The sequence below is a fragment of the Anguilla rostrata genome, chromosome 1 (assembly GCF_018555375.3).
Source record: "Anguilla rostrata isolate EN2019 chromosome 1, ASM1855537v3, whole genome shotgun sequence".
Taxonomy (NCBI): domain Eukaryota; kingdom Metazoa; phylum Chordata; class Actinopteri; order Anguilliformes; family Anguillidae; genus Anguilla; species Anguilla rostrata.
The window spans coordinates 70,115,862-70,141,072 of NC_057933.1; the positions used below are offsets into that span (position 1 = coordinate 70,115,862).

A 25,211-nucleotide genomic window follows, 5' to 3' on the forward strand; every position below is an offset into this window, starting at 1 on the left:
AGAGGGAAATGAGGAAATTTGGATTCCATTTTTCCCATGGCGCGCAGGAACTGCCGCCGTGGGCTGTGCATGGCAAATTGTGGCACTCACTCACTCACTCACGGATGACCTTTGAGGGATGTTTTGCGCAGGCGGTGCCAGCTAAAATGTGTCTGCGGGAGTGAGTTGCGCCGTGGGTCTGGACGGTTCCGTGCTTGTTTATACCAGGAATTGCTCAGGGCAGGACTGAATGAACAGTAAATGGCTTTTCAGGTTGTGTGTTGGCCATGTTTGGTTATGGAGAACGATGCATTAGGAGCTTACATGCATATGTATTCTTACAGTACATGAGCAAAAAGAGGATTCTAATTTTAAGTCAGCACTTGGTGTCATGAGTTGCGTAACGTGATAATATTTGCAGATCGTTAGGATGAATGAAAATGAATATAATTAGCCAATAACCGGTCTGATCTGAGTGCTGTTGTGGAAATTGTCACAATCAACTTATGTTTGTGCTTCATTGCCTCTTGGTCTTACAAAGCTTAAGCTTGCAACGGTGCTTTTAATAAATGGTGTTTCTCCAAAACATGGTAAAAAAAAAGAAAACACAGGCCTGCTTTCTGCCTCACTCACTACAGTGAATCAGCTGCATGGAGGAACTGGTTTACAAGTGACTTATGCAAATTCAGTCACTTTTATGCAAATGAGTGACTGATCAGAGAAAACCCAGTATGAACCACACCGTTAAAAGAAGCGCTCCTGCCTACTGCAGCTACTAACACATCACACGAAAGTCAAGGTTTAAACTAGAGCTGCAGTGGTTTATTCATGTACACTACACTTCCTGTACTGTAATACCACTTAACAATTGTACATTTTTCAGTAAAGCTCGACACCACTGAATAATATTAACATTTTTAACATTTGTTTACAAAAGGAACAGGGACATAAACATTAATGAGAATTAGCAGAAATTCATAATGGTAAAAACACATTACACTCAAATTCCAACAAGTGCTGAATTTCATATGTTCTAATCACAAATATGTCTTCCAATAAAACATTTCTAAAGAACGTTATTACTGGTAATGTAGACGGTTTGAACTGTATTTGTGAGTTTCGGTAAACGTATCAGTCTGTGTGCGGCACCCAGTCCCCCTCCTCCTCATACTGAGGTCCTTTTGCAATCATAATGGTGCCATACGATTCCTCCTGTTCCACACTGAGTATCCTTCCTGAAACAAACACTGTTAGTGGGAAAGAAACCCACAAAAGTCACACATGAATACCTACAAATACTCCATACCATCAATACAGTTCACAGACCAGCAAACCACAATGCTTAGCATTGACAGTAGTCTACGCAGCAGACACATTTACAGTTCTGCACACAATCGTCTGATGAGTCTCGGGAATTGGGCTCACCGAGTAGTGCGGAAAAGGAGCATGCCGCAGTACTGCGGTCAGCCAGAGGGGGCAGCAGAGAGTGGAAGGACACCTCGCTGTGCTCCTGGAGGGGCTCCCGCAGCATGCTGTGAGGGAGACAGGAAGTAAAGCTCAGCTCCGACACCCTCAGGCCCCAGAGCGCACGGATAGAGACAGAGGTCCTGGGACTGGGACACACGCACTCAGATGCAGGAAGATGAAAACACAGACAGAGACACGGGGGAGTACGGGCAGAGTGAACATTACCCCATGAGATTCACTCTCAGGCCCACTGCTCACTCCCCTGCCGGCCTCACTCTCCCAGAATACCTCCAGGCAGCAGAATCTCTCCTAGGAGACACAGCCATCACACAGCACACACACACACACACACACACACACACCCCACACGCACACACACACACACACCACACACACACACACACAGCACACAACACACACACACACGCACACACACATACACACCACACACACACACCACACACACACACACACATACACACATACACACACACACGCACACACACATACACACCACACACACACACACACACACCATACACACACACCCACACAACACACACACACACACACACACACACACCACCACACACTACACACACACACACACACCACACACTACACACTACACACACACCACACACACACACCCACCACACATCCACACACACTCACCACACCACACACTCCACACTCACACATCACCACCACACACCCACGCACACACACATACACACATACACAGCCACCACACTCACACACACAACCACCAGCACCACATACACCACACACACACACACACACACACACACCACAACACACACACACACACACACACACACACAACACACCCACACACATACACACCACACACCACACCACACACACACCACACACACACACACACAACACACACGCACACATCACACACACACACACCACACACACACACACACACACCACACACACACACACACACACACACACATACACACCACACACACACACGCACACACACACACACACCACACACACACACACACACACACACACACACACACACACACACACACACACACACCACACACACACAAGCACATGCACACACACACACACGCACACACATACACATCACACACACACAAGCACATGCACACACGCACACACGCACACACACATACACACCACACACACACACGCACACACGCACACACACATACACACCACACACACACAAGTGCATGCACACACACGCAACATAATCAGCTTGGGTTCCGGCCACACAATAATGTGCAACCCTCTCCAACTCCTGCTTCGCCTGGCCTCTACCGTTCCCATACACTCTCTCCTTCTCAACCCACTCTCTCATTCTTCTCTCACTTTAACACTATCTCTCCAATTTTATCCTAGCCTCCCTCTCCTGCTTTTCCACAGCATCTCTCTCTCTCTCTCCCTCTCTCTTTCCCTGTCCCTCGCTCCTCTCCTCACCCTCTGCTCTCTGGCATGACGAGGTGGGACACGTCCCTGTCGGACAGCTCCCCCAACAGCTCAGTGGAAACTGGAACAACGGCAGCCATGGCAACAGGTTACACTCATTTATCATTGGAAAACACTGAAAGCACCATTCAGCCAAACAACTTGATGTAAAATAATTACACTGCAGTACTGGAATTCTACTATAGCGAGGCCAAAGACATACCCTGTACCTGCCGAGCAAAGGCCACCTGTGCACAGGTGAGGACGGAACTGCAGCTCGGAGAAGCTTAGGAACAGAAATAAAGATCTTATCTCACCTGACGCTTCAGGCTGAGGCCGTTCTGACTCCACTAACTCTCTGGCAACCTGAACACACAGAGGAACACAAAGAGAGGATAAAAGACAGAAATATCTAACAGGCAAATCATATAAAAAGCATTATTACTTTCACGTGTATTCTTAAAATGGTTACTACTAGAACCTGGAGATAAGACACAGAGAGCAGGAATTAGGGGTAGCCATTTGAGGTGTAAATGTGTGTGTGTGTGTGTGTGTTTGAGAGGCCAGAGTGTCACTACTGGGTTTATAACTTGGTTTAATTATTGCCTGATCTAGTCTCTCTACATAGTAACTGACAGACATTTCCATAATAGCCAAAGCTGTCCCTCCCAAAAAGATCTAAAAATATGAATATTTAATGTCACCATAATGCTCAGTAGTATGTGAACTTCTCTTAGAAGTTTGTTAGTTGGAGTCCTGCGTCTAGGTCTGGCATTCTACATTTCATCTCTGGGCTTTTTGGAATATTGCACTGTTTTTTGGTTTTTGAATTTCATTCTTGGCAAATTGTGGGATTACCGCTGGAGAAACAAGCTGTGGTTTGGTATCTTATTTCATTAATTCCATTTGTGACAGTAACTTGTCTATTTCTGTAACATTAATTGTTTAAAATAGTCAGAACTGTGTCTTTAGATTAAAAATTGATTGCTTGCATCTTAATAAATCTCAATTTAAATCTGGTTCTGAGTAGTGCAGTTTGAAAAAGGTTGATCCAAATCTGGTGATTTGGATCAACAGATACAGAGGTGAACAGATTATTTATTCTTTATTATTATTTATTAACAGGTCATTGTCTAAGTGCAAACACAGACAGCAGTCCAAATCTCTCTTGCCTCTTTTGACCCGTCCTCCTCTCTCACTTCCTTATCCGCCACCCTCTCTTGCTCTACTGCCGCCAAGCTCCCTCTTTCCGACTCCGTCTCCCCCTCCTCCACCCTCTCCCCGGCAGCCACACTCGAGAGGGGGGTGACGACCGCTGCCCGTCTCCACAGATCCAGGATATCTGGGTGGAGGGCTAGAAGGTAGAGCACGGGGCCCGGAGTAACTACAGGAAGCTAAGCTGAGATCTATACCACGGTGCTGAATCACTGCCTGGTCTAAGCTAGCAAGCATACCGCTGCCCCCTAGTGGCCTGGCATTGGCCCAGCAGTCAGTGCTCCACCATTTTGTATATCAGCACTCGTGGCCGTTGATGGCCGGATCGCTGCGTCGCTACTGTTAGGACTTGCGGTGGACCAGGAGTCTAATGAAGTAGCTGAGGAATCTCCAGACAAAAGCTACAGTATGAAATCTGTTGGGCTTCAGTACTTTAATATGGGTGCTGTGTAGCAACATGGCGACACTCACCAGTGCAGGGATTGCTCAGGAGCTCCACAGGAGAGACACTTCTTCTGGAGGGAGGCTCAAACAACTCCTGACACATACACACACACACACACACACACACACACACATGCACACGCATACACAGCTTGGTTTCAGAGAGTGAGACTGAGATCTATCATGCATGCCAGTAATCATGTGATCTGATGTATATCCTCCAGAATGTCATTAACTGTGTCATATGTGAATTTGTGCTTGCATAAATCCATCACTGTATTAGTGTGTATTTTAGTCTAATCATGCGGTGTGGTAGCAGGGCCTGTCAGTGTGTGTCAGTGTAGTACCAGGGACTGGGTCTGAGCCGGTCAGTGTGGTACCACAGGGTTCATACACTTTTTCACCAATGATTTTCAATGACTTTTCCATGACTTCTCCTCAACCTTTACCTGAATTTCCATAGAAGTTGACCCTTCTAACCAATCGTGAGCTTGACATTCTTACCTTTAATGCTGATTTTAAATTGGTTAATATTAGCCTTCGATCACTCCACTGTCACGCGACACAGAGAGCTAACGCGGTAACTAATGTTACCTGAAGACAAAAGTTTATGTTCAATTTATTAGCGTTATCGAAAGCTGAAAAGCTGAAGCGAACGATTACGGCATTTTTTTTTGAAACGTTAACGTAGGCTACTGTTTTGTGAAGCGACCCGGTTGAAACAGCTAATTTCTCCGATGCAGTTTACTGGCGATTGATTTAATTAGCGGTATTAATGTGACCAGAAGCGCTTTGTCGTTTGAATGCATAACACGCAATTCCTTGAAGAGTCGACACATTTTAGGCGTGACAGTTTAACTGTTACTTGTAAACCGTACTGTTATATTGTCGTTTTTTATCAATCAAAACAATCTATTGCATATATTGTTGGTGCTCCTTATATTTTTGGTGGGTGCTCCAAACTTTTTGAAGTTGCGAGCACCAGTGCTACGAAGTAAAAAAGTTAATTTCGAGCCCTGATATATTATTGAAGCTGCACTTCCCTGGCATATTGTCGGCACAGTAGGGCCTACGTTTACTAACTGCTACATTAGCAGAAGCGTGCCTGTAAACAGACTGAGCCAGACCGAATTAACTTCTCACACCACCAAAATACCGCGAAGGTTACGTGCCAATTTACGTTTTATTACTATACATACTATTTGTATGATTGGATTCATTAGTAATTATATTTGATGCAACTTTAGCTGTGTTTCCATTACTTTTCCAAAACTTTTCAAAAAATATTATTTTCCATAACTTTTCCAGGGCCTGGAAATTGCATTTTAAATTTCAATGACTTTTCCAGGTTTTTCATGACCGTACGAACCCTGGTACCAGGGCCTGGGTCTGAGTGGGTCAGTGTGGTACCAGGGCCTGGGTCTGAGTGTGTCAGTGTGGTAGCAGGGCCTGGGTCTGAGAGGGTCAGTGTGGTACCAGGGCCTGGGTCTGAGCGGGTCAGTGTGGTACCAGGGCCTGGGTCTGAGAGGGTCAGTGTGGTACCAGGGCCTGGGTCTGAGAGGGTCAGTGTGGTACCAGGGCCTGGGTCTGAGAGGGTCAGTGTGGTACCAGGGCCTGGGTCTGAGTGTGTCACTGTGGTACCAGGGTCTGGGTCTGAGCGGGTCAGTGTGGTACCAGGGCCTGGGTCTGAGAGGGTCAGTGTGGTACCAGGGCCTGGGTCTGAGCGGGTCAGTGTGGTACCAGGGCCTGGGTCTGAGAGGGTCAGTGTGGTACCAGGGCCTGGGTCTGAGAGGGTCAGTGTGGTACCAGGGTCTGGGTCTCAGTCAGTGGATCCTGTATCGCCTCCTGCAGCTCCTCTGAGGGAATCTGAGTCTGCTCGTCGATGAAGAGCAGCTGCCGCCGCCGCCGCGGTTTCTTTGGTGGAGCTGCGGGCTCTGGCTGCGGAGAGAGAGGAAAGGGTAAAACCCTGCAGTGCAGAGAGGAGCCCAGGGGAACTCCAGTCTGGTCACTGAGGCACAGCGGTACGGCACTGACACACTGTTTATCCTTCCCTCTGCTCCCGGTCACTCAGAAACGACACAGCACCGTGCGCGCGTCACTCTTCCCCGACACCACTCACCTCCAGACCAGGACTGTCCCTCCCTCTCTCCTTCCGCCTCCGTCTCTCCTCCGTCTCCCCCTCCCTCTCTCCCTCAGGGGACGAGGGCAGTGGAATGACAGACACCGGGGTGGTCTCCAGCGGGGGCGGGGGCAGGGGCGGGGTCGAGGGCGGGGCCGGCGCAGGCGTCTCCGCCTCCCTCTCCGGCAGCAAGGTGAGATCCTCGGCAGTCACCGCGGTGACCCCCAGCCTGTCGGGAAGAACGCGGCAAGTCAGCACGCAATGTGCAGAAGCGGCGTGTGGAAATCACCATCAACATGATGACAATACGCCTCCAATCCTCACACACCTGTCTCTGCAGAGCGTGTTTGGGGCCCAATCCCTACAGAATGACAGTGAGCCCAATTAACGTTTCTCTAGCAACCTGTAAACTTCTATCTGTTGCACCTATCGAGTCTTTTTCATTATACTGTTACACTATGTATGTCAGCCAGCTGTCCCCTTCTCAAACGGTCTCTCTCTGCTCTGTCCGTCTCATTCAGTGTGACTCACTGCAACGCGGAGACTGCCGCCTGCTGCTGTTCCCTCGATATCTCTGCCTCCCTCACTTCCTCTCTCTCCTCCACTTCTGAAAGACAGACAGAATTTAGCCTCCGCTGTGATGCTCATTACAGGGCCTGAGACTAGCATGGCAGTGCTGTGAGTTCAGTGGATTAGGGTTTGCCTGCAGCAGGGCTGTCCCACATAGAGCAGGCTAAAGTCTCCCAGCGCTCCCTCTCTGTGACACCCCCCCCCTTTGACTAGGGGTGTAAACCTCAGGCTTCACAACAAGATACGAGTTAGACTCTTGAGCCAACGGTTCGATATTCAGCAATATCACAAATTCTGCTACGACGTGATCCAAGATGATCTAATAACGATCACTACATATGATCCGGCTAATATAATCCTGTTACCACGCACACATGCAACCACAATGAGGCTGAGAATGCAAATACTTACTGACGTTGCGTTAACAGAAGGAAAAATGGCACTAGAGTGCGTGATGACGAGCCTGAGTCGGAAACGTAAAGAATGACGTTGGCAGTGTCGCTAGGGAGCAAACTGCCCTAAGATTATGGACATATAAATGAATATTTTCCTGGGATTCATAACAATACGGACAGACTTTTGCACGTTGCGGATCGTTGCCCTTTGACCCGGAACTGCAGTCCGGATCGAAGCATTACCGCTACCTTTAAGGCCTTAACGCACCTTCAGGAAACTGGTCCTGCTGCTCCATCAGCATGTCAATTATGTCCATATGCCTGGGCGTGACCTCTGGCAGGTCCGCCCCTTCAAACTGGAGACCGGACGGAGAGATGAAAGAGGAGTGGCGCACAAAAAAACGTAATTAAACAACAAGAACATTAAGCATGAGACATGACACAGCACATTTAGGATTACCAGTGATGTCGTTTGTGTGATTTCAGTACCTCTGCTGCAGGAGTAACAACGAGCTCCCTGTCTACCAGAGTGATAGACTCAGGGGATGCAGTGATGCCTTTGAATACAGAAAGAGTATGGCAACTTAAAGAGAAAGCACAGCACCTCTCCCCTCAAACACACACACACACACACACACACACACACACACATACACACAGACACACACACACATACACAAAGGCATTTCTTATTTAATAGAGGAAATGATGGTGACAATATGGTGATATTCTGAGATTTTTAGTGTAAAATCGAAAGGGCTAAGTAAATAAGACATTATCATTATTGTTATTATTACTATATTAGTATTGTTGTTGTTATTATTATTATTATTAGGTTTAACTTATGCCTCCAAAAAATAGCACATGGCATCGCTCTTATTCTGGCTTGTGATCACTCACGGTCCCTCTGTGGTGTTCCAAGTCTTTCCACCAGGGGGCGCTGGGGGGATGTTTCTTCAGGTACCTGCCACTGCTTTCAATTGCACACAAATAACAACCTCAGCCATCACAGCATCAAACTGGTGTGCGCCTTCCTTTATAACAGTAGTTTCCCTTGCATGTCTGTGTGTGTGCGTGCATGCTTGTGTGTGCACACGCATGTGCGTGCATGTATTTCCAGAGCCTTTACTTGTTTAGACTTTCTCTGTGTGACGCTACCTGCATGATCGTACTGGGGCTGGGCATCGCGTACTCCATCACTCCAAAGAAGGGGTCCTGGGCCCTCTCACATTCCTCCAACATGGACAGACCATCAGGAACAGTTAGGGCCGGCCTACAGGACAACAAATAAAAGTACGATCGGTGTCCCATCCACGGTTATCAGTTGTGGAAGTGCTGGAAAATGATGACAGGAGGACAAAAGCTGTATTAGTACAAAATACATAAATGCACTCACTGCTCAAATCAAATCAAATTTTATTTATATGCATTTTACAAGGAATTTGTCACGAATATCCTTCACGGTACCCCAGCTTAATCACCCATAAAGCGAGCCAACAGCAACAGTGACAAGGAAAAGCCCCCTGGGTGGCAGGTGACTGCCCATCGTGGACAGAGAGCAGGGCGAAAGTGTCCCATGACGGTGGCCACTTGCAAACCTGGGCACTTCCAGCATCTACCATCTTTCCAAGCAGGGGTGGTACCAGGGATTTTGGGCCCCATGTAAAGATCTCACATTGGCCCCACCACCCCAGGCCGCCCCATCCCTGCACAATCACAGCACAATTTTTTTAAGGGCCCCTGTCAGTCTGGGCCCTTGGACTCTAACCTCCTCGCCCCCACATGGTGCCCCTGTTTGGAAGCATTTATTGTACTACCGTATTCAGTCTGCCTTAATCTTTAATGAAGACCCTAACCCTCGCTCAGCAGCTGGGAGACAGTGCACAGAAACCTGTGAAGTGCGTTCGAAGGCAGTCGTGCCATGAAGTTACATTTCATTACAGGCATTTAGCAGACGCTCTTATCCAGAGCGACGTACAACAAGTGCATTAGTTCAAGGTGCAGAGGTGCAAAAGAAACACACTAGAGTGAAGTAAAGATCGTAGTGCCAGAAGTGACCACCTAGATCAGGACTCCAACCCTGTCGGGTAACCTGTTCAGCGAACAAACAAACAATCCAAAACTAATGCTGGGCAAACTACAAAACAGGTAGAAGTCTAATCTAGCTACACTACTGGCAAAAAACAGATACTTAGCCCGCTCTAGGAGATCTTCTGCGGGTCCTGCACAGCTGAGTCCAATTGCTCAAGGGTACAATGGCAGTGTCCTACCCAGGAATCGAACCTGCAACCTTGCGGTTACCAGTTCCTTACCCATTATACTACACTACCGTGAAGTGCGCGGCTCTCACCTGTCGGGCTCCACCAGGTCAATTTTGAGCGTCTTGGCGGAGCGCAGCAGTCTGTCTATGGTGTGCTGGATCTCCTCTGGAACCAGAGCCAAGCAGTCAGAGCACAGCGCTGGTAGCACTTAGCCACCTGATCTCCTCAGAGAAACACACGCACAGCGTTCCTCGCTGTGCTCTCCGAGTAGCTGGTGCAGGGGCGTGGCCGTGCCAAACTGCCCATGCCGGCCAGCCTCACCCTCACATAACATATCATTACATTACATCACCCTCACATAACATATCATTACATTACATCACCCTCACATAACATATCATTACATTACATCACCCTCACATAACATATCATTACATTACATCACCCTCACATAACATATCATTACATCACCCTCACATAACATATCATTACATTACATCACCCTCACATAACATATCATTACATTACCCTCACACAACATATCATTACATTACATTACATCACCCTCACATAACATATCATTACATTACATCACCCTCACATAACATATCAATGCATTACATTACATTACCCTCACATAACATATCATTACATTACATCACCCTCACATAACATGTCAGTACATTACATCACCCTCACATAACATATCATTACATTACATCACCCTCACATAACATATCATTACATCACATCAGTACATTCTCTCAGTATACACGCCAAGCTATCTCTCACCTCACCGATAGTTCTGACGTACTGTAGAGCAGCACGCCCAGTCAGTCAGGAGTCAGTCAGTCAGTCAGTCAATTCCCAATTCTGTGTCAGTGTGTCAAAATACATGTATCTCTCTCGCACTCCCACGTCCTCTCTGTCGTATTTATATCGGTATGTACTGCACGTTGATTATTTTCAGTGGGAATGGACTGTAACAGAAAGAATATCAAATGCTTTCTCACCCAGTAAAAGGGCACATTGGCGGTGGTAGACGATGATGACGCCATACTGCAGCTGGAAGGACAGGTAGAGGGAGAAACGGGGGCGGGGAAGTCCCGGCTGGAGAGGCGGGGCCCGCACCAGCACGTAATCCATGATGTCATCGCTGTTAGCATGCAAGCACCAGCATAAATGTTAACTTCACATAAATGTTAACTATGTTCAAGGCAAAGAGAAACGAACCTAAATTATTTGTACCTATATTATTATCTATATCATTATGTGCGCTGAGGTTTTCCACACACAACGTACACATGCTTGAACAAACACAGACATGGATATCCATATATGCTAAAAGAATTACAAACCGCACATAGGAAGAAGACAAGCTTACGCAGCAGGGCATTTGGAAACAGAGGCTTAAAGCAGGGACAGACACAATGACACATTTACATACAACTACACAGTAAAATGTTCAGGTATATCAACTCTTACAGAGTAAATATGCTCCTTATTTGACTCCTATTTACTCTGTTAGTGGAATTAGCACTGGACCGAACATTAAAAAAGATATTTTTCAATTACCATGTGCGTTGAACGTTGACTTTGAGATAGTCTCTCCGAGAAATTTTGATAGCTTTTGTAGCTGCCAACCTGAACAAAAAAAAAAGTTTAAACATTTTTAAAAAGGGTTAACAACTATTGATATAAGCCTACACATAATCAGTTTAGGCAATTCGCAAAATCATTGGCTTACGTGTCTGTTTATTAAATAAAATGTGTTGTGCATCTCTGCGCAGTACACAGGTGAATTATCTCTTGTAATGTCATTCTGAGGCTTCCAAAATAGTTTCGATGTTACCCTTATCATATTCTCCTTGATGCCCGAACTTTGTCAACAAATAGACTGCTTCACCTCAGCATGACTCCCGAACATGCACTGATTTAATAATATTTACTTCTCAAAGAGGCACTTGATTGGTCCTTTTCTTGTTTTGTGAATTCGTTCATTATTATGTCTGAAAATCGTTCGCGCCTGTTTTTTCTGTAACTGCAATAGTGTAGCCTATCTGAATTATTGAAAGTCGAAGAAATAATCTAATCTATAGAAAATTAATTTTACACACGGATTGTGTAGGCTAACACAGATGTTACCTGTATCGTTTAATATTTTGATTAATATCTTGATTGCTTTGTTTATTACACAATAACTTTGTTCCCTAATTTATTTGATTCTGCAGTTATTTCACCATTTGTAAACCGCTTTTCACGATTCTAAACGGGCTCAGAAACAGTAGGCCAATAATTCACTCATAAATCTACACATTGTAAAGAGACATAAGTCTAATCGTAATGTAATTTCTAATGTGAAGGGAGTTGGAAAATGCCAAGGTGTTCGAATCTTTATCCTCGTGATTATACAAAACAACCAAACATTTGAAACTAAAAAGTTCGCATGTGAACATTGAAAACCCAAATGGATGCCAATAATGGTTTTGTTTGGTAGTTGTTGTTTTATTTTTTTAATCCGTCGCTCACTTCATCGTCGGAATTCAGTCACTTAAGTTCAATTATCTAAAAATAGGCTACTTCTAGAATCGGGTCCATTTTTCTTAGAGAATTATTTTGTCATTATGGACTAGGTAAGAACATTTCGGGTTTAAAAACAGGACTTTGTCGACAAAAACGTCTGTGTCTCGAACTTAATCGCCTGTTAATATAGCAAAATCATGATGTCAATCTTGATATTGGTGAGTATAGGCAGGTAGACATCATCAAAGGTTTCAATAGGCTACATGGATAGAAACTGATGAATATGGGCACATAATTTGGACCATCAATCATATTATGAGAATAAATATATAAAAAACTCACCATACAGTAGAGAAACAGCCTGTGCGGTATTGTAAAACGTTTGGATAGTAAAACATCGTCTGTTATTAATAATTGCTCAGAGCTAATGTTTCCCTCGATAGAAGTAGAAATAGAGAGTACAGTGGATCAGCTTATCAATACAGTAGCCTAATTAAAAGTCAAGCGTGAATTTCCATAAATGCGCATTATCTGTGGTAATAGGTCTAGCTATGCCTAGTAATTTTCATACACAGAAAATTGCGGGCTATATAACTTTGTCCTTCCTTGGAACAATCGATATAGGCTACCCTTATTTTAGATAACACTGTCCCCTCCCATTACTTCTGACCAATCAACAGTTTAATTTATGCTGTGGAAACAAACTGACCAATAACGCCAATTTAAGCGTCTAAGAATTTCAAAGGGCGAAACACTACAAACATCTCGGTCTTCCATCATTCCACTGGCTTTCTCTAGCGACAGTTTCGTTTTCGTTTCAGGGAAATCGAAATAAGAAACCGTGCAAGCGACTGGTTGGAATAAGCCACTCGTTCCCAGTGCCTGATATCAGACAAAATTATCAACTCGTTACACTCCATTTCCATCTGAATCTGCAGTGGGCAGGATTCAAACGTCTGGACCCAGGCAAAGTGAGGGACTGAACGAAAAACGCTGGTAGCTACACGTCTACGGAAGGTTCGGAGTACAAAAATGGAGACTTCCTGCATGGTCCTGGGCACGCTCGGTCTGATCTTTGCTGTAATTGATGGTAAAATAGCCTATTAGTCTGCATGTGTTGCGATGTGGTTGTGACGCGGTTTGAAAACAGATAGGCTGACCTCCACCCATGAAACCATTTCTGTAGTCCTGCTGAAAATTCCAGCTAAAACCCGCTTGGATTTAAAGATGGTTTAGAATGGCTTAAACCGTGTTTTCGACACTTCTACCTGGCCATAGCTGGTCTCTAGTTGGACAAAGCTGGTTAAAGCTGGTGACGTTGGCAGGCCTAGAGTAGGCCTAAGCTGGTGGTCAAATTGGTGGACTTCTGACTAGGCTTGGTCAGCTGGTGAACCGCTTATGTAAAAGTAGCCTAATATAATTAAATATATGGCAGGACATTGAAAATCTATTTAAATGTAGGCCTATTGCATAATATATGATATATATATATATATATATATATATAATATATATATATATATATATATATATATATATATATCGTATATAATTTTAAATATGACATTTCAAATTTATATTTGTGTAGGCCTATAAAATACAAATCTTGTATCTGTATTTAAATATATGTAGGCTAAATACATGTCATAAATATGCAGAAGTAGTCTGTTTTGAATATTTATATTTTTGCTAGCCTATACATTTGAAATGTAAATATATGATGTAAAAATAGATGGGTAATAGCCTAATACAGTTTAGACTATGTTTTCATATGTTAAGATATTTGTGCTTCCCATATATTTCCCTATATCATTTTTCCGTATGGGAAAACCACTTTGACTAGTTTCGGCTGGTTTAAGATGGAACTTTCCGAAGGGAGTGTAGCATAGGCTATAGCTAACTACATAAACTTTACAGTTCGATTTTTTAACTGCCGTCTCCGTCTCTCATTCAGCTCGAACGGTCGACCAATTGAAAAGGTGTCTCAACGGTGTGGCAGATTCCCTCTCTATCATTCTCTTATCTTTCATCCATCTTCGCGTATCTCTTCGCCGCCCTTGTGTTCACCTGCTTCGCTGCCTCCAGAAATATTTTTATGCCCGGAAACGATCCATGTGTGGACAGCTGGATTGGAACACGGACCTGAAAAGTGAAGGTGCAGTAAATAAATCGGAATTCCTGCAATTTGTCCGCCTGAGTATGGAAACTGTTAATGAAGTCGTCGATGGTGTCTGTCGCCTCCTCAGAGGTGTGCTGTCGCTGTGCGGCGCTGCCCTTCACTTTTTCCAGGGGGCGCTCTATTTGGCTACTGCGTTAGTTCACCTCAAATTCACCATATTTGTGTACGCTCAGTCATTTGTTTTATTTTAAATGTATAAATCTCGTTCTGTCATACTAGAGCAGACTAGACTAAAATGTACACAATACTATTGTTGCTCCTCCCTCTGAAAACGGCTATTAAGGGGAAAAACTAAAATATTAGAACTTTGGTTTAGTTTGTTCATATTAGTACACTAATACAAAGGCTGACACTGTACCTTGGGATATATGGGCTGCAATGCTGGTATAGTATTGTTAGTTAGAAATGTATAGCAAAAAACAAGTAAAACTATTTAATCATCAAATAAATCATGTGATTCGTGTTAATCTGAAGTGAATGTTTTGGACATAGGCTACATACTTTAAATAGCTAACTCATGATTAACAAAAAGGATAATCGAACATGAAGATTGTGTAATAAAACAATGTGTTATTTACAGTCATATAGTACTATGTTCATTACATTGTCACATCTATATTGGAAAGTTTTAACTTTTTAACTTAGTAAATTTCCAACACTGTCTATCTGAATAAATATTTTATTCACTAGCACTTTTTATACTTAATCTAATGATTATCATAAAATTGCACATTTACATTCAACATATGTTTTAATTGATTATTTGGATTGTAAGTAAAATTAAATTGGGGATTATACATTTGTCTTTTTTTGTGTGTGTGTGGTGGGGAAGTTAATGTTCATGTTAGGCACTCATACTTATGGTGTGTGAATATCTATTGTGTCCAGATACATACATGCCACCATTACCAAGAAGCTACATTTTTTTCTCCTGTTCTGGAGAAATACATGAAATGTTTGTGCTCACTGAGTGTGTGCTAAGTTCATTGTGAAATTGAGGAAACTGGTTTCATATGAAGATCTGAGGTTTCTGCCATCAGGCCTCCACATATCAATTCTGGACACTTTACATTACATTACATTACAGGCATTTAGCAGACGCTCTTATCCAGAGCGACATACAACAAGTGCATTAGGTCAAGGTGCAGGGGTGCAAAAGAAACACACTAGAGTGAAGTAAAGATCCTAGTGCCAGAAGTGACCACATCGATCAGGACTCCAACCCTGTAGAGTAACCTGTTCAGCAAACAACAATCCTACCAAGTATTAACTAGCACTGGAATCACATTTGCCTAATCAGACAAAAACAATCCTGCCAAATAAACTAACATAATCATATTATCCTAACTAGGTACATTGAGCTAAACTATAGGCTAGGGAGGGGTGGGGAGAGGTGCAGCCTGAAGAGATGAGTCTTTAGTCTGCGTTTGAAGGTAGTAAGATTCTCTGCTGTTCTGACCACCACGGGGAGGTCATTCCACCAGCGAGGGGCCAGGACAGACAGCAGACGGGAGTGGGAAGTACAGACGCGAAGAGGGGGAGGTGCCAAGCGGCCAGAGGTGGCAGAACAGAGAGGTCTGGCTGGTGTGTAGGGTCTGATGATCCTCTGGATGTACCCTGGTGCTGACCCCTTAGCTGCCTGGTATGCAAGCACCAAGGTCTTAAATTTGATGCAAAGCCTTTGTAATAACCTACATTCATGGTGGTCCTAAGCTCACCAATAAGTTTTTTTTTCCACAATTAATACATATACTCTGCGTATATACTGTATAAATACAAATATCTGTATAATAATTGCAGTAATACTGTGTATTGTCGTGGTTTCCAATCGACAAACTTCTTCTTCTTTTTGATCTAGATTTAGCAGATTTCTTCTATCTTTTCAATAAAGAGGATGAGGCAGAATCTTCAGAATATCAGACTTTATTCTCAAGTAAATAGAGTACAAAGCCGTGATGTCCGCGAAACAGCCCAACGAACCCCACAGATACATCAGCTTTTATTTCATTTCTTATCTTTTCTTATCAGTTCTTCTCCCCCTGGAGGCATTTCTTTTGGCTGCACCACAGTCGTTTACTGGATATTTATTTGCTCCCCTTTGTCCAAATGCTGATTTGTTAAACAATAGTGGTTCCGCTATTCCAGGATATCAAATTAAAAATGTGTTTATTCAGCTCTCATTGGTTCTGACATGAGAACAAAGGAGTGCAGCTGTTACATGGATCCAGATATATGAGTACAGAGGTTATTCATTTTATTTAGAAGATAATGTGTGAGTGTCCACTAAAATGTGTGAGTGTGCAGTGTTCTTTTACTTATGCTGACCATGCTGACCGTGTACTTCTACTTATAATTACGCTGACACTATGTGTGATTATGTACTAATACTATGTGATGAATAACAGAATAATAGAAGAATAATATGTCATGGAAATGACCAGAAATGTCCAACTGATTACCAGAAATTTCCAACAGTATCACACACAGCAATTGAGACGCTCTAAGAATTACAGGGCAATATGTGTACAGATAACTCATACCATCAAAAAAAACTGCGAAAATACGCACAGATAAGAATACAATAGCCTGTGGTATGAGGACACAGCGAGAAACATAAAAGCGCTTCTGCCAGTAATTTACTGGTCTTTTTTTTTTTTTTGTTACATGAAGTGCTTCAGTAACACCTCTGCTGCTCACGCCGTTTGAGTTTCCAGTTACAGTAGAAAGAGCCTTTCATGGCCTCCCACTCACCTGTCTGCAGACCTACCGCACTGGGGGTGTCTCGCGCACTGTCCCCTTCTAAACTGTTCACGCCGATCAGTGCAAAAGACCCCAGAAAATTCATATTTTCGACTAGCCCGTAGCGGCATTTTGTGATGTCTATTTTATGACTGAATGATTTGATTTGCACTCTGCAGTAGGTATTTTTCCCTGTGCATATTTGCATTTCCCTTTGTATAGTTTGTTGCATACTTGTTGCAATTTTTTCACATGCAGTCACATTAAGTATCATTGAGTATTGCTGTCAACCAGATCTCCTGACTAAAACATTACAACTCATAAATATAAGTTAATATCAAATATTATATATTTTAAAATGTATAATTCGTATTAAAGAGTTGTATACATACTGGGACTTCTTGAGAGCAAATCAGCAAGATATTGGCACTGAGTAGATGAAGAGTTGCCCTATATACCTTCAGGTGTCAGGATGGGTGGCCTTTGTAGCAGGCAACATATGCCTTTGAAGTTAGTTTCCATCTAAGTTAGTTTCCACTGCAGAAATGTGCATGCAGGGGGTCAGAATGTGTGTGTGTGTGTGTGTGTGTGTGAGAGAGAGAGAGAGAGAGAGAGAGACTGACAGACGGAGAGAGAGCAAGATTTATCATTTGCAAAATGGGAAACTGTGCAGTTGTTTTTGGCTTTTGGTTTGGCAAGGTTTTTCGCTTGCACATCATTACAGAAATGACAGAATAGATGACATGGCATCCTTTTATTCACAGTAGCAATATACTTAGTTAACGTGCACAATAATTTCTTCACTATGGTTTCTTTATTTTTTCTGTTTATCTTCATCGAGTACAGTGAGTATTTGCAAATTATTGTTATCATTATTATTATTATTGTTGTTGTTGTTGTTGTTATTGTTATTTCCACGTGTCTGTATTGTATTTTGTTTTTGTTTAACTCTGTTTTCTGTTTCTCAGAAACTGCTGAAGGCTTGGTTAACCCTGCTCCTATAGTATTCGGGGATATAGGGCAAAATGTGACCATCCACAGCCGTATCAAAGAAATATCGAACTATTACACGCGCATTAGCTGGTACCGTCTGAGACCGAGTGGAAAGGTAGAGCGCCTCGCTTACTTCAGCTCATACACCACGAAGAGGGGCCGTTACAGCGGAGAGCTTCCCAAAGGCTCTGATACTGCGTATCTAAACTTCTCGAGCGCCACAATCGCCGACTCCGGACGCTACTTCTCCGTGGCGGGCACTGCTCTAAACTTAACACCTGGCTCCTACTCAGTTTTAGCCATAACAGGTAAGATATGGACATGTATTGTTTGGATTATTATTTGAGCGATGATCTCGAAAAATTGTTTTTGTAAAGAGGAAAAAACGTGAGCAACATTAAGGATTACATTAATTGTAGACTGATTGGCCCATCTTATAACAGCTACACATTAAAATGTCCAGTGTTAAATCCAAATCTTAACAGTGTTATTACAACTCTTAACAGATACCATTTGGTCCCATTCTGGAATGTGTGACCAACAGTTATTTGTTAAGAAATGAATTAACATTGGCATTTTACCGTGTATCTGTGTCGGAATAGAAAAAACATGAACATAAGAAACAAACAATCATTCAGGATTGTTGATAGATTTCGCAGCGGAAAGGGGAGCCTACATCAGCCGTACGAAGTCACGGCAATCATTGCGACGAGGACAAGTTGATGTTGAACCTATAAAAACTCACTGTAACTAGGCTATAGACCTAGTTTTCATCTTGTATCTGGGTAAATTCTAATTCCAACATTTAATCTTATTTTATTGAGTGGCCTATATGAGCAGTGGGCTCTGTATAACGAATGTCCCGTTCGTGAACATTTGCCCAGGCTATTGCCTTGTAATGGACAGAAATCGGAATGTTAACCACATCAGTAGGCTGTAGCCAGTCTAAATATTCAGCCACTGATTTGATAAGATCGGAAAAATGTTAACCACGTCAACAGTAGCCTGTAGCCAGTCTAAATATTCAGCCATTTCAAGAGGTACGCTATTATTTTACGCTCCAAAAGGGTCCAAAAATGTATGACGATTTTCGACTTCAAAATAAGTCAGATTGATTATGTGGCATGGTTAGCCTAAGTAAATAAATAAATACCATATCCTGTAACAGGTAAAGGAAATGACAGAACATAGCTTTGTACAGGCAATCAGCTCCGATCATTCTTTTATTGAATTCCATTCACTCTCGTTGTCCTTAGTATTCTCAGCTATTGAAGACTTTCAGTGCTTCAGTGACTGAGCGGTTGTTGAGGGCTGGATCGATTGTCTTGTTTAATTATCGAGAGCTCAAAATTCCACAGCACCACTGACAAAGAAAATACCTCCTATCTTGAAATTCAGACTGGGTTTCGCGGTATATTTTAATTTTAGCCGTTCTAAAAACCAGGCTGTTAATACATGATGTATCTAGGCAGTTTAAGCAACTTTTCAGAAAAGCCTTTCTTCCATGGCCCCAGCTGCAAAAATTATTCGCTCATAATTTGCGAATGATTTTTTTCTGAGCCTATGTAAAACTAAATAAATTGGCAAACTTAGCTTGGATAACACTATTATTTGGTTTGCAACTTTAGGCCTAGATTATTTAGTGGCAACCTCAGGACTGTCGAAAACAGAAGTGTCAATTCATCCATACCTCAACATTTTCTATAAGATACACAATGAAAATGGCTATGGAAGTAAAAAATAAAAAAATAATACAAAGTTAAATATATAAATAGAAAGAAACTGTAAAGAACATGCTTCTCAACGGTAAAAACTGATGTTCTGTAGCTATTAATCTAACTCTGGGACACGAGTGAAGTTACCAATTTACCAAATGCGTAATACCAAAGTCATAAGACTGTCCACCAATCGATGTCATGTTATAATGTATTTAACCAGGTAGCTAGGTCAGTTGAGAACAATTTTAATTTCCCATTGTGGTTTCATGAGACCCATTCTACTATATATCTCGTCTCTCTTTCTCCTCAGATCCCAAGAGCCTCCCTGTAATGCGCGTGTTCCTCAATCGCACAGGGGCCGTTGTTTGTGAATTGAAAGGTGGGGGTCCAACCTGGAGTGATCCACAGTGGGAAACAGATGATGCCAAAGACGGGCTGACGTTGCAGGCTGAAACTTTTATAGACGCGCAGGACGCATTCATACGGTCCTCCATCCTCTCTTTGAAAGACGGGATCCGTGCTTTGAACTGTGTATGTAGGCACATCACTGGAGTCATTATTCGAACTCGGGTCATGCAAGATAGTAAGAAAATGTTTTTTTATCTCCCTCTTTTTTCCCTTTATCTTATCAGGTCCTGTCTGCCATTCCTTTATCATCTTTGTCTAGTTATTATTCTAACCAAATTTTCAATGTAATAATTGCAGGTAGCTTCATAGTGTATTATGAATTCACGCAGTGGGCTATTTCACGTTCCCAACAACCCATGATTTCAATCTAGTTAAGAGTGTCGCGCAGTTTATTATTCAGCAAAAAAAAAAAAAAAAAAATGCACAAAATGCTATTTAAAATTTAGAATCAAGCATGGGGAGAATCAGCTGTAATGAGGTGCTACTTATTTAAATTTGAATGGTTGATAATTTTGCAAAACAAAATTGGAACTGGAATGTATCAAAGCTTTCATAACTAAGGCGGTGACAGTGGCAGACAAATTTATTATGAATATATATAATTATTGTCACTTGCAATACAATCTGTAATTGTAGCCTACAGTTCCATTTACTTGCATGCACATTACAATGGTAAAAATGTGGACTTTTAGAAAGTAAAGCAATAAGACAATTGAGTCATGTATAATACATACACAGTCTACAATATAATATCTTAGGTTAAGGCTTAGAGACCTATACTCATCGAAGATACAATAACCTGAGATTGTTATCTGTCCTGGATCTATAACACTCATTCTCAGAGTCTGTGTAATTATAAGTTGTTTTGTCATATTGAAATACTTCAGGCAAGGATCAGTGCCGGCTGCTGCTGTACCTATCTCCCCTGGCTGTGGTGCTGCTGCTGGTGACTGTGACAGCCAGTGGGCTGTGGGCCTGGAGACGGAGGAAGCAGAGCCCTATAGCACAGGTCAGATATTCAATACAACTGTCTCCTGAAATATATGAAGTATAATGCTGGAGTGAAGAATGCGCTTTCAGTAACTGAACTCTTTGGTAACTCTTTTTTTCATAATATCGCATGGAAAATTTATTCCACAACTCTTAGTATTTCCATTTAAAAAAACATTTCTCCCCCTCCCTCTCTCTCTCTCTCTCTCTCTCAGGGAATGGACAGCACATACGGGATCTGATCTGGATTTGTAACTCAGGGGTTGTAGGTTTCATTCCCCAATGAGACTCTACCACTGTACTTTGGCACAATGTGCCTGCACTGTTTCAGTACACATCCAGCTGTAAAAATGGATTGAGTGTTCAAAGAAAGTAATTTGCTCTGACAAGAGCATCTGTTGAATGTCTAAAATCCAATAGGACTTGAAGGAGCATTTCTTTATTTTCTTTACTTTGTAGACGTCACAGCAGTATTTGCAGATTAAAAACATTTTTGGCCCATTTGCGGCTCTCTACACTTGTGCTTGCTTAGAGGATGATGCTGCGCAGTTTCGTTACTTTGAGTGATTCGATTTGAGTAGTTTTATCATGCCTTAATTTAAGTTAAAGGTTTATGTTGTACAATTGTATTGTAAGTTGTGTGTTTTGACAAACTTATTGCAATCGAATGAAATAAAAAAATCTTGACAAGAGCAAATGACAATGTTTAACCAAAATTTTTTCAAACTGTTTCTTTTTTCTATTTCTCAGAAATACTGTGGTCATGACTGTGGTGCTATGTCAGACCATGGAAACATTTGTAATTATAGCCTTGCAGCAAGAAATAGCTATGTACACAGGCAACAACACTATCAGGCAGTCAAGCAAGGGAAGTGGTCCACCACCTTCGCAAAATAGCTCAAACCACAGGTGATGCATTGCAATGTGACTGTACAATTTCAGTAAGCTTCTTCATCAAGGCCTATAATGTCATTTTTTAGATGAGCTTAGACTGGCCTATATTAAATTCAGGTTGCAATACAAAGTTAAATATCTTTTGCTTTTAGATTAACATTTATAAAACACAGTTCTCAGTGGAGCGTCCTGTCATTTGAAAGGACATCAGGACTGGCAGGAGTGTGCTGGTCATGTTGAATGCAGGTACACAAATGCATTATGTAAAAAGTTATTAGCTCATTTTGCATGAGCACCATAAGGAAACTGTGTATCTCAAGAAATAACAACAAAAAACAGGGCACACGAGTGACTCCCAGCTGAGGCAAATTTGAGGAGAAACCAATTCCATTTTTGTTGACAAAATGTATATTTTTTAGTAAAATTTGACAACGATACATTGACCATGCTGGAATGTGTAGCTGTGCACAAACTTAATTTAAAAGGCTGGTGGCATAATTGCAGACATAATCTCCATAATCATCACAATGTGATTGTTTCATGCCACAAACTTTGATTATGAACCCAAAACTTACAATGGCTATTGGTTGCCTTTTGACCAGGGTACAATTTTGGTATGTCCTAAAAGGACACAAGAGAAGAGTTGGTCTGGGTTTGCGTAGTATATCATGAGGAATAAGGCTTTTCATAAATTCAGTAATAAAATACACAATAATAATAATAATAATAATAATAATAATAATAATAATAATGTGATGGCTGCCTTGCTCCACTTGCCTGGTTTTGTCAGGTTCTCTTGAGTTCCTGAACAGGAAGCTGGTGGGCGAGGTTGGGAAGAGTTCAATTGAGGCACACCTGTGCTTAGTGCCCTATTTAACTCTCTTTCACCCATTCTGGGGCTGGCTTGTCTGTTTGCTTTCCCTCTCTCTCAGTATGTTGGTACACTTGAGTTGTCTCATCTTACAACATTTGTCATGATACTTTTCACTGATCCCTGCACACAAGCATACACAATGAATAGCCAATACACTTCCACACCTCATGTTTTTATGATTTATCATGATTTATCACTACCATAAAAATGCCTTTGGTTGGCTGACCGTATAGCAGCTAAAAGAATGCTTGCACAGAGGTGGGAGCCACCACTATGTCCTAGGGCCTCATTTATAAAAATGTTCTTAGATTTATACTTGAACTTAGTCTTAAGATCATTTCCAACGGTTTCATAAAAGATACTGAGCATAACACCTTGCTTACCCAGGTTCTAAGAAGCCCATTTGTAACTTACTTACCAGTGATCTATAAATCTCAAATTAACTTAAAATTGACGGCACCTGAACGTGCCTTACAATCAGCATTTTCGCCTTGTATAATGCTAGCACAAATGAGGGTTTAGTCAGGAATAACAATGGGCCAAAATAGAAAAGCAATCTTTTTGGAAGACGCTATCACGGCGATGGTAGAGGAGATTGAAGACAGACAGCACGTATTATTTGGTGGATTAAATAGTGGGTTGACAAACAAAGCCAAACAGGTAGCTTGGGAGTGTGTCGCCACTGCAACGAATGAGGTGGGGCAGCAAGACACAACTGTGGCTGATCTGAAAAAGAAATGGTCTGACCATAAACTGCAAGGGGGAAAAAAATAGCCATACATAACCAGCAGGAAAATAACTTACGTCAAGTCTAGACTTTGCGTAGACATAAGATCATTTCCACTTCAAAGTAAGGTTTGATTTTTACTTGGTTTTCTGCGCAAGTCATACTTAAGATCAAAATTGATCGTAAGTCCGTTTTATAAATGAGGCCCCAGGTCTCATTGGGTGAATAGCTTCCTTGATATTATTTATATGGAAACATAAATAGCTCAGATACATAGAGCTAGAGAAATTTGATGTGTGGTACTCAGCAGCTGTTAGTGTTAATTAGTCCCCATTGTGATTTCAAGTAACTGATTTAAACTAGTTTTTTTTTCTTGTTTCATCTCTCTTTTTTAATGAACTTCCAAGCCAGGTTGTGACAATAACAATTATTATACTACTACTACTACCAATAATAATAATAATAATAATAATAATAATAATAATAATAATAATGTTGATGAAAGAAAGAAAAAATGCAAAGCTAAGACAGTAAATCTACAATTTTTTATTTGATAACACATTGCGTTATTAGCATAATGATAAATTGAAACCGTGAGAAAATGACTCAGTGTTTTACATTAGAGCCGTTTTTGTTTTTTTTTTGCATGCAAGCCTGCATGCATGGAGTTGTGCTTGTCCTTAAAGGCCAAACAAGTAAATAACAAGTGGTTTCAGCGTGGTTGGAATTTTGGTGGGCTTTTGTTTCTTAAAAGCAGTCGGCAGATCTAAAAACCACGCAGCCTCGATGTTGTTTGTGCGCAAACAGTTAACGTCGGAGATGGTTGAGACACAGCCTTGGACGGCCTACTTCTCTTTCAAACAGTTTAGTTGCGGTTATTTCTGCGGGTTTTTTCAGTTTCGATCGTTCGAAATGGCCGAGAAACGGTTGTGTGTGTGGCGAAAGTGTGTTCCATTAACGGAAACTCGCCCTTTGGTTTTTAGGTGAGAAGGCGAGCCTGAACTTGACACGCATATCTGTAAGCAGTCAGTCTTATCTGGCAGACGAAACCGGACTGATACACTTGCACCATCGGGTTCTGCGGACATGCCACAGGTTCTCCATTTCATACTCTTCGCTCTGTCCTGCAGTGAGTAGCCTACTAAATTAGCCTATATATATTTCAAATGTATAGAAAAAATTATGGCGGTTTACTTGAAAACATTAAACCAAATAATGTGAAATAATATGCTATGCTAAT

At 42.1% G+C, this 25,211-nt stretch overlaps 3 protein-coding genes across 18 annotated transcripts in view; 1 reads left to right on the plus strand and 2 right to left on the minus strand.

Moving 5' to 3' along the window:
- Window positions 1-672: 672 nt before the first annotated feature.
- Window positions 673-1,682, minus strand: LOC135233343 (meiotic recombination protein REC8 homolog). The gene is made up of 3 exons (XM_064296776.1): window positions 1,672-1,682; window positions 1,405-1,511; window positions 673-1,226 (listed from the first exon to the last, which is right to left on the minus strand). The coding sequence occupies exons 1-3, from the start codon at window positions 1,674-1,676 to the stop codon at window positions 1,111-1,113; spliced, it is 228 nt and encodes a 75-aa protein (XP_064152846.1). The 5' UTR covers window positions 1,677-1,682; the 3' UTR covers window positions 673-1,110.
- Window positions 1,683-2,413: 731 nt separating this feature from the next.
- LOC135233370 (meiotic recombination protein REC8 homolog) lies at window positions 2,414-17,878 on the minus strand. Of its 7 annotated transcripts, XM_064296877.1 has the most exons (14): window positions 12,792-13,890; window positions 11,502-11,570; window positions 10,940-11,082; window positions 10,016-10,091; window positions 8,824-8,938; window positions 8,566-8,638; window positions 8,155-8,222; window positions 7,934-8,021; window positions 7,232-7,307; window positions 6,701-6,929; window positions 6,388-6,519; window positions 4,609-4,675; window positions 3,240-3,288; window positions 2,414-3,004 (listed from the first exon to the last, which is right to left on the minus strand). In XM_064296877.1, the coding sequence occupies exons 1-13, from the start codon at window positions 12,845-12,847 to the stop codon at window positions 3,248-3,250; spliced, it is 1,233 nt and encodes a 410-aa protein (XP_064152947.1). In that variant the 5' UTR covers window positions 12,848-13,890; the 3' UTR covers window positions 2,414-3,004; window positions 3,240-3,247. The 7 variants fall into 7 exon arrangements, 6 of the variants coding, with proteins under 6 accessions (XP_064152947.1, XP_064152936.1, XP_064152927.1 ...); XM_064296866.1 differs by having other exon boundaries at window positions 2,414-3,288; XM_064296857.1 differs by lacking the exons at window positions 2,414-3,004; window positions 3,240-3,288; window positions 12,792-13,890 and adding exons at window positions 3,295-4,276; window positions 17,760-17,878.
- An 82-nt stretch (window positions 17,879-17,960) lies between these two features.
- LOC135233445 (uncharacterized) overlaps window positions 17,961-25,211 on the plus strand; it is a 44,411-nt gene continuing 37,160 nt past the window's right edge. Inside the window, exons 1-5 of one of the 10 annotated variants that reach the window (XR_010323834.1) lie at window positions 17,961-18,212; window positions 18,336-18,668; window positions 20,389-20,661; window positions 21,374-21,495; window positions 21,692-25,100. Coding sequence is in view for 9 of the 10 variants with exons in the window: in XM_064297067.1 (XP_064153137.1) it covers window positions 18,173-18,212; window positions 18,336-18,668; window positions 20,389-20,661; window positions 21,374-21,495 (768 nt within the window). In the remaining variant the exon portion in view is untranslated. Of the gene's footprint in view, window positions 18,213-18,335; window positions 18,669-20,388; window positions 20,662-21,373; window positions 21,496-21,691; window positions 25,101-25,211 lie in introns of those variants that run through there. The other 9 variants (XM_064297067.1, XM_064297014.1, XM_064297074.1 and 6 more) reach the window with 9 other exon arrangements.